General features: G+C 32.3%; 1 protein-coding gene across 1 annotated transcript; it reads right to left on the reverse strand.

Moving 5' to 3' along the window:
* Window positions 1-678: 678 nt before the first annotated feature.
* On the reverse strand, window positions 679-10553 carry LOC123697307 (mitochondrial 2-oxodicarboxylate carrier). The gene is made up of 4 exons (XM_045643776.1): window positions 10038-10553; window positions 8166-8438; window positions 5002-5183; window positions 679-1238 (listed from the first exon to the last, which is right to left on the reverse strand). The coding sequence occupies exons 1-4, from the start codon at window positions 10377-10379 to the stop codon at window positions 1106-1108; spliced, it is 930 nt and encodes a 309-aa protein (XP_045499732.1). The 5' UTR covers window positions 10380-10553; the 3' UTR covers window positions 679-1105.
* Between the last annotated feature and the right edge of the window lie 22 nt (window positions 10554-10575).

The raw sequence follows: 10575 nt of genomic DNA on the forward strand, positions 1-10575 counted from the left end.
ATGGATGCCAAATCTGTGTTAAATGTCAAAAGTTCAATAAACTGTTGTTTGAGTCGTTCAGAAATATTACTATTTTTTTTTGGATTGTCCATCAGATATATAAACATATAAATAAATCATCTAAATAATTTTATTTTTCTGTATATTTCTAGTTGATATGAATTTTCTTTATTTAATTAAAATTCAATTAATATTATTCTACACAAATAAATTTTGTAGTGACGTGCTGTTGAATCGGTAAAACGCACAGATAATATCTTGCTGGTAAGTTTATACGAAATATTATAATATTGATAAATTTTTGAATATAACAATAATTATTAAAAAGATATAAATTAGGTCTAGGGTTACTCATGAAAAATTAAAAGCATGATAAAGTTCAAAACAAACATTGCTCTAAGACTGTGTACATAATTATTATGAATGATGCAACAGCTTGATCTCGCTTGATCTATAAGAAGTTACGTATTAAACAAACTATGTAAGTACACCTGCACTAACTACCTACCTAGTTAGTGTCACTGTATAATAATGTAATTAATTATCACTATTCCGTTGCTGTAACAAGTGGTAACAACTTTGAAAGTGAAACTTGTCTTGTTTTTAATTAACGATTTCGGATTTTCCTGTTTGTAATCCATTGAAATGACGTAAATTTTAGATAAAAGAAAACAAATATTTAATATCACAACATTTATTACAATTACTAATATTGACATAAAATTATCGTAACAGCAGTAGTACATCAGGTCTTATAACAATGATAAAAAACAGTCAACGCTATTTTATTAAGTGCCTCATATTTATAGTAAATGCTAAATTTGTATTTCTTTATAATACAAAAGATAAAATATATAACATTTGTTATTAATCATAAAAATAACAACCATCTTATAAAGTATCACAGCACAATCACACGTAACTCAATTTACCTACACATAAAAGTTTACTGTTTACAATTACAAAAAAAGTAAACATATTTTTTATAATATCCATCGTCAAAAAATTACATTTTGTAGGTAACAAAAAATATGTATTTAAAGGCAGTAAGTAACATTAATTATTCAAACAAAAATATGTTTACAATCATTAATTAATAATACTGCTAAATTTTTGGCTTGTTTTCAAACTTAGTTTCTAAGAAATGGTAAACATAGTCATACACGACTAACATGATTGCGCCACCCGGGCCCAATCGGAGTACTTTTGGCAACAGTCCTTTGTACAAGGCTCGGAATCTGAAACAAAAAAAAACATTAATTACGCTCATAACAATAATTTTAATATATCATTATTAAACATAATAAACTAGCTCTTTACCCCGTCTTCGAACGGGATTTTTTTGTTTATTATTTTTTTACGTTATTACTTAATTATGTGCCATAATCCAAGTGGTGACAAAGACAAGACAAAAATCATAAAATCCATTCAGACATTCTTAAGTGATTAGAGGTTAGGGACCTAACTTTTTATTTTACTAATATTGCAGGTTACAACATAAGGCTCATTTAAACATGATAGGAAAATGCTTATCATTGTTACACATAAGATAATATGACTTGAACAACTTATAAGATTCGTTTCATACAGCCTAATATTTCTAGTGGAAGATTTTACTCTTAAAATTAAATACTGTGTTGATTGTATCGCGAATGTTCAAAGTGCACAGTAGGCATGGGCGTTGAATCAACGGACTAGTTAAATTAACCGTCTATGTACATTCAACGATTCGACTAGTCCATCGCTCACCAACGCACTAGTTGAATTCAACGACTAAACAAAAGAGTCGAAACGCTCGTCAACGCGTCCGCGACGGTTAACTCTTCGACGTGGCCGTATAATAGTCCACCGTAGACGGTTAAACGACTCGTCGTAGACGGCTCGTCAGTCGACACGTTTGTATTAACTATCAACTTGCGACGCGACGCGTCGCGAGTTGATAGTTCAATATTTTTACCGTTAATTCCGTTTGACTTTTAATGAGATTACTATGATCAATGCTCGAAATATTGAAAAAAAAGGAGATTAATTTGTATTAATTTGATATTATTGAATTAAATAATAATTTAATATAAATTTATAAATTTATATTATTGAATTGTCTTAAAAATCTAAGCTATTTTTTTTATTCAGTTAATTTATTACATATCATAAGGATTACCTACCTATAATAATATATTGAATAATGTTAATATATCGACTATAACTAACGACTTAAAACGACAAGTTAAATCATAAACAAAAACTTGATAATAGATAGGTGATATAATTATATATAATTGTTAAAAAATAGCTTTGACTTTTAAAGTGAAACTTTTATTACATCGTCTCAAACTTATTGGTCTGTGTAGCGCATGTTGCGTGACGCACGATACGTACGATAATTATCGTACAAATACGATAATTTTTAGTTAAATGTCTATAGTGTGAAAAAAGTTTCATATTTACCGTGGTTTCATAAAACCACACAACTTTTTTCTTTACTAGAGACAACCCTGACATTGAATTCTTTGAAAATCTATAATTCGTAATAACTTCGTGGTAAGAATGTGGAAATTTACATGTAGAGTGTAGACCTCAGTTCAAGGTAACGAACGTTCGATTACCAATACCGTCGCGCGTCGGTCGACCGTGTCAATCGTTGTCAATTCGTTTCAGTTTACACATCGACTAGTCGAAGATTTTAACTAGTTGATCGACTAGTTGATGAACGATATTTAACGGTCTAGTCTCGTTGATGAAAAATGCGTCGACGACCCATTCCTAGTGCACAGAGCTCGTAATAAAGTAATTTATTCCAATAATATCTTTGCTGTGTCTTTGCGTTGGCAATATGTCATACAACTTCATGATTAGTATGAGCTAATTATAGCTAATTCATTCAACTTTAACGTTTGCCATTTTTGTACCTATATGGGTTCACTTTTGTTTTCATTAAAAATTTCTAATGAAATCTTGGTAAACAGAATAGTTAATCTAAACCGATAATCTAATAAAAACTTCATGCTTCAGGTGTAGCTACTAATCCAAGTTGGCTAAGTTTGTTTAAAAAAAATTATGGTAGGTAGTCACCAATCAGAAGGCAGTTTCGAAGAAAAAAGGAATCATTAAAATTTGTTCTCCCAATCTAATGTTCTCAGGTAATAAATCCAAAATAATACATTCCATTTGCGAACCTTCATTTATTTTTGAAGTTGGTTGATAAATAAAAATCGGCTGAAAACAGTCTAAAATTAAAAATATTTTTTCAGTTGAAAAAACTTCAAATACAAATCTGTAAATAACACCTTGCGAAAATACCTACTTAAAAACGTTGACCTATTTCAAAAGAAGTCAAGTAAATACAAAAAAAAATCTTGATATTTAGGTAAAAACAATATTTGTTCGGGTAAACACTTGGATGGCATCCAATTATTATTGCAATGCCATGACGAAGTAATTTACGTAAATTGTAAATTGCATCGCTTCTTAATCAGTGTTCAAAGTTCACTATCACACATCTACCTACATAATATTATGATTGCTATACAAGTGAACAACAGTATCGAATGTAGCAATTTGTATGTCTTAGGTATCTACTAAGGTTATATATATGGTGAATAAAACATAATATTGCCCATAAAATTCATAGATATCTACACATAGACTGTTCCAAAGGTGAAAGTACTTAAGATAAAAAATACCTAATGCTATCACCCATCACGATAATAGTATCATCTCACTGGTGGTGATAAACAAAGATAAAGTAATGGTAAACACAGGGGGCATAGCATATTATATAGATAAGGTGAGGCATTTTTGTCATTTTTTGACCCCCCTAAGTACGCCCTTGATGAAATTTCGTGAAATGAATTAACATAACTAGATAAGATAATATACTTATAGTTTCAGGTACGATGCGAGTTCAGTTACTCACGCGTTACAAGTTTAATTTTGGCAGTACTCCATGCTAAAATTGTTTTAAGATTATCGAGTGTAATTGATTTTCCTTTTAGAAGCAGATCATGATATTATAATTAGCAGAACTTCGTATGATTTATGAGACCACGAATCCTACTAGTTTTAAAAAAATGTCGTTGAAATGTATTTATTACATTACGTCTTCATGAATTCATTATTACACAAAGTAAAATAAAATGTATAGATTTTATAGCTAACTATGTGATTTTATTGTATCCTGTTGTATAGTTTACTCATTCATCACGACAAACACAAACTAAGCTGTAATATGTACGACTAGCTTCCGCCCGCGACTCCGTCCGCGCGGGTGTCGGTCTTCGCGTGGATGGTTTATTTCTCCATTTTGAGTAACTCTGACCATGACATCTTATAAATATCTATTGGACCCAAATACGGCTAGGCCTATAATAATACGCAACGTGTGTTCACGGTTCTACAGAACAACGTCTATGGATAAAACTGAAAAATTAAAATTAATTTTTTTCTACGTATTTTTCCAGGATAAAAAGTATCCTATTTTACGCCCAGGATAATAAGGTATAATTATACCAAGTTTCATCGAAATCGAACCGTTAGTTTTCACGTGATGCCTTCACATACAGACGGACAGACAGACAGACAGACAGACAGACAGACAAAAATTTTTTTAATCACATATTTGGGTTTGGTATCGATCCAGTAACACCCCCTGGTATTTATTTTTTCAATATTTTCAATGTACAGAATTGACCCTTCTACAGATTTATTATACGTATAGATATAGATAGTAACTATCAGACCTTGCAAATATGAAAAAAAATCTCCTTCTCCCTCTTTTGTAAAATTTATTAATCAACTCAACAATATGTTTTTTAATTGGAATGTTGAACCCAGACTGTTTGATCACCTGAAGTCTAAACAAACATAAATGGGCTGATTCAACTGCATGTGATCAAAAATAATAATTGATATTACGTGTTACTCGTAGTCTATATCAACACTGATTACATACATAGTTTTGAATATCAACATTAATTAAATATAGTAACTAAGTACACTTACCCTTCTTCCTTATAAACAAGGTAAATAGCCCCAGTTGTGGAACTATATTTCACTACACCGGGCATCGGCTGTGGACCCTGAATTCGACTCTTGGCTACATCGAACGGTATGTTCACACAGGATCCAAGTACACCAGAAGTAAATCCAATTAATACTTTACGTCCAAATTCTAGGAGAGGATCCTGGAAAGCAATATAATCAAAAAAATAATTGATTATAGGTACAGAGTATGAACTGTCTCGTCCGCGTCATCTAGAGCTAATTTATTACCCTACTGCAGATGAATGACATCATAAATGATATTTTAGATAAGGTATCACTAGAGTAAATAGTAGTCAGTAATTAATGCCCTGTAGCCTGTAGGATTTGCGATGCATATTTTCGGAATTTTTTGAGCAGTTTTCTTTCTTATCAATAACTACTGTCTGAATGTTTCCTTGGAAAAATTTTTGAAGTGAAACTTCTTTATCGGGGTTGGAAAAAAATTCAGTGTAACATTTTATCGTTACGCGCCATTTTTTTCTTATCCCTACCAGTTACCACGCTTGATTCGACAATTCTGTAAAGATTTAAATTCTGATTTGATTTCTGTAAAGTTGCATTTTAGTAAATTATTTTTTGAAAATTAAGGTCTTATAGAAGTTTCACTTCTTACGTGTGTACACTAGTACATGCACACATTTTTTTTATATAAGACTTAAGAGTATGCTCCTTACAATCCCGTATCATGATGTCTGGAAAAATGACAGTGTTTAGCATCATCCCTTCCACAATGGAAATACTACTGCTATAACATAAATTATCATGGTAGGCGGTAGCCCTTCAGGTGCTGTATATACTATAATATACCATGTACACACTATTACATATCAAAAATTACGTTTCTTAATTTAGAAAGTTACAAACAATTGTTATTTTCATTAATTAGTAATCTGAATTTATCAAACAATAATAGAATGGCTTCGGTACAGAGTACCTACCTATTTAGATAAAATGAGGAGGCACATAATGATGCCGCGATGAATCACTTTAAGTACGTGACCTAAATAGGTATTACCTACCTATACTAGCTATACACTAGTTTATGTTCTAAAATTACTGGAATGAGCATCAGCATGCATCTGTTTGTAGGAATAGTAAGTATATCTCGTATTGGAAATTGCCAAAATTTCGCCAAAATTGCTGAATCGACTGAAGTGAATTTTTGCGAATATATTAATTTGACTTGTATGAAGGTGAAATACCTACAATTTATTTACAGATTTTTTTTTTTTGAAAGATGGAATTTTAAATGCAACTGTAGCAAAAACGAGTGTCTTGGCGAAAAATGCCGCGGGATATACCTATCTAGTTTAAAATTATTGTTAACCCCTTATTGCATGAATTATTAAGGAGATGAAATAAAAATTATTTTTTTGCAAAAAAGTGTTTATTAGACCTTACATTATGAGATCAAATTGAGAAAAAAAAATATTCACTTATATTATAGAAAATATGAAACGGCGCCATATATGGACTCGTATGCAGTGTTTGTTGTATTTTTTCTGTCATATATGGCTTCGTATGCAATTAGAAAAAAGTAACTAATTAATAAAATAAAAACATATTCCGGAATAATTTCACACACACGGTTGCTAAGCCCCAAACTAAACTTAGGCTTGTATCCTGAATGCTAAAGCAACTGATATACTACATATAGTTTACATAAATCATATCCTACTAATATTATAAATGCGAAAGTTTGTGAGGGTGGACTTATGTGTATGTGTTTGTTTGTTACTCCTTCACGCAAATACTACTGAACCGACTTCTATGAAATTTAGCACACAATATAGAGGGTAACTTGGACTGACACATAGGATAGGTTTTATCCCGGAAATCCCACGGGAACGGGAACTATGCGGGGTTTTCTATGAAAACGCGGGCGAGGCTGCGGGCGAAATGTTAGTACTTTATGTGGATACCTAAATAACACCCAGAATCACAGCCAACTTATACTTCGTGAAATTGCTTGAAACAATATTTACCTTTGTCATTATAACATAAAAACACGTTATATTTTTTACATAACGTGAAGGAACGAAATTGGAACAATATGGGCATAGCTGACGGGCGTTCTTCTTCCAAATTCGATAATGACTAATCCCATCAGATCGTACAGAATCAAAGTAAAAATCTAGATGTCTTGCAGGAGTTTTTCGTAGCTTTTTTGCGGCAATTGGCGAGTCAGGAATACTGAGGAGACTCCAGAGATGCCGATGTTTCTATGTTTTTGAGAGACGACTACGTCTTTTGGTAATAAGAGCTTTCCCTGACTTTCGTATTTGCTCTGAAACGGCTAATTAAAAATCATAGAGTGGCATATAGCATGATACAGTATTTATTGATGATGATATGATATTTACATGCTTAGCAGTGAGATAAAAGTGTCCAGGATCGATACTGGAACAATCAGTGAAAGTATCCTTGAATGCATACCAAGCCGCATATGACATAATATATTTTGGACGGAATGCATACGAAGCCAAATATGACAGATTTGGAAAAGTACAAAAAACATGATTAAAAGAAAAAAATCAACCTAACCAAATGTTTAACCTTATTTTAGAATGACTAAAGAATGAAATAATATTTTTTTTCATGGCTTTACTGACCTTTTTGATATTGAAATCTTAATTTGAAAATCACAGTTTTTTCCGCGTACCCAAACCGTCGCACGCGCTAGACTAAATCTATAATATATCTGATGGATAATATTTACACTGTATAAATTAATCATATACCAATTCTCGATGAAATGCTGTTTAAGATGTAAAGTAGTTTTTTTAGATATTGTTTATAGTTAGCCTATAAAAAATTCATAAACTTCGTCGTCCATGTATGGCTTTGTATGCGGTAAGGGGTTAAACGTTTCACTGTTTGTTTATTGGAAAAATATCTACAACAGTGATAAGATTGAGATGAAACGATCGGGTCGAGGTTATCTCCATGTTGGTATCATAAGATGCAAAAATACGATACTCAGAAATGTGAAATGCTGGAATTCAAGCAGAATGCTGAACATTTTCATTTGTTTTTTGTAATATTGTAGCTTTCAATTGAGAAAAATTACCCAAAAATTGTCTTTTTTTTTGTTCCAGTCTGAAACATAAGTATTTACTAACCTGATATTCCGGCAGGTACCCTTTAACACTATGATAAAATCCGAAGTAAACCATATTGAACACGCCATTTCGCGCTATGGTTGCCGTCAGTCCCTTATTCAGCCCTCTAAAACCAAGGCCACTCTCTCTGACAATTTCCCTCGTAACTGTCCAAGTACTGGGCACTTGGGCGGCTAATTGCCTGTTCGATTGAAGGGTCACTTTGACCACTTCAAAGGGATTTACTAGTATAGCTTCAGTTATGCCCGCACCAAGGCCGGCTAGTGCGAATGTCTAGAAAAAATGTTCAGTTACAATAACATGGATTTACGAATTGTGGAAAATATTTTATCTTATTCTGATGTTATGGTTGGAAATTTTGCGTCTGAATTCTCACATCTGACCTGCTGATTGGATTTGAATGAACGTAATTTAATAAATTTACAAAAATAAGGCTTAGGAATAAAACATAGGCTATTTTACGGTACCTAAGCATTTAATTTGTCACCCAAAGAAAAATAAAAGGGAATGAAGCTTGAAAGGATAACGGCTTTCACGGCTAAATTGCTTAGGAGCAAGTGGATGGAAAACTAATAAAAAAACTATTTTTTTTAGAAATCTATAAGACCGGTATTGCTGAAATCTGTTCAACTAAAGTAGGTATCATTATTGTTTGTTACGCAAGTTCAATTAAAAAAATATTGCTTGTATACAATTTATTATACATCCACTTTTCTGCATAATTATTAATAACTGCACACAATAGTTCGTAATACGATTAAATCCAATCAAATCCTCTGATAATCGTCCATATAAATATAGTTAAAAAAACATGTTCTGGTAGGTATTCAATTCTGAACATTTTTTGTAAGTTTTAATAATCAAGGTTGTTAGTATTAGAAAGAGCTACACATGGTGTTTACGTAATTAATTCATTTTTCGTTTATCAACACATCTATTTCATTAATATATGCGTAATATTTCACGATTAACCCATTGAGCCCCGAGCGGCCTGATCCGACCACGACACAATAGATTTTTTATTGGGGCTGAATTATTACTATAAAGGCTGGTTCACACTTTGATTAGTGCGAGCGCAGGTGATTAGTGCAGGTGTTTAGTAACTACGTGTGGACAGCGACTGTTTAGTGCAAGTGTTTAGTAGGCTGTGTAGTAAAGTGAATAGAAGCGTGTTCTATTTTTTTGCGAGTGGACTGCGAGTAGCCACGTCCCGCGCGCCCTCCCTTCCCCCTCACTCGCAGTGTGCCTGCCTAAACACGTCTGGACACGAGTGTTTAGTGTTTAGTGTTTAGCGTAGTGTGTAGCGCCGCGAATTGCACCATTGACCTGCACTCCCACTAATCACCTGCACTCGCAGTTGAATTGGACACTACTCGCACTACACACCTGCACTCGCACTAATCACCTGCACTCACACTAATCAAAGTGTGAACCAGCCATAAAACTTTCATAGAATGTAAACATAATAAACAAATTATCAAGTACCTGCCTACGATAAAATTTACAAGAATTTAATTAAACGTGATTATGACTGAATCTTAAAAGTAAAACCAACAAGATTCAAGTTAAAAATAATTTACAAAAAATTATACTAATATATTTTGTACCTACCTTTCCGCGATAAATAATTAGTAGATAGGTACCTAACTAGGTAATTATGTGATGAAATGTAAATAAAATTAATTAGCAAATACCAATGCAAATACGAAATAACTGATATCGTATTACAAATATTTGAATAAGTATCAGTTGAATTATGAACTGTGAATGTAAACAATTACAAAAAATAAGATTTTAGTAACTACTTATATTATTATAAAAATATTATTTTTGATGCGTAGAAAATATTAAAATGAATAAAATAAAACTAACTATAGGTGTTGGTGTTGGTGAGCCAAACATAAAAAACCTTTTATACTGTTCAAAAGTGAGGAACTTCACAGCTCTTTTAGGAGTTTCCGCTAATAACGGCGGTAGAATTCCTTTCCAAAAAGATAGTAATCCTTCATGTCTGTGCATTTTTTTCATACAGTCTACTATCCCGTTGTAATAATGAGGATCAGAATGGTGCTGTGATGATCTCGTTGCTTGTAGTTGTAGCCTTGTTTTTACTAAATCTAGAGGATGCATAATGCACACTTCTACGAATCCTGCACTACCACCAGCACCAACTTGCATAGCAGCTTGTTTTAATAGTTTCTCAATATCGGGCATTCTGATAGAGTTTATAAATATCTTAAAGAAATCACTACACTTTATTATAACTTATGAATTAACTTTAAATTGCGCTAAGGACGATTTTGTTAAAACTCTGCTTTTAATTTTAAAAATACACAAAATTGCGCCTTTCGTGTCACATACCATGAAGGTGAAATAGCAAACTGTGAATGGAAGAAACAACAAAATTACT

Source organism: Colias croceus, chromosome 14 (genome assembly GCF_905220415.1).
Source record: "Colias croceus chromosome 14, ilColCroc2.1".
NCBI lineage: Eukaryota > Metazoa > Arthropoda > Insecta > Lepidoptera > Pieridae > Colias > Colias croceus.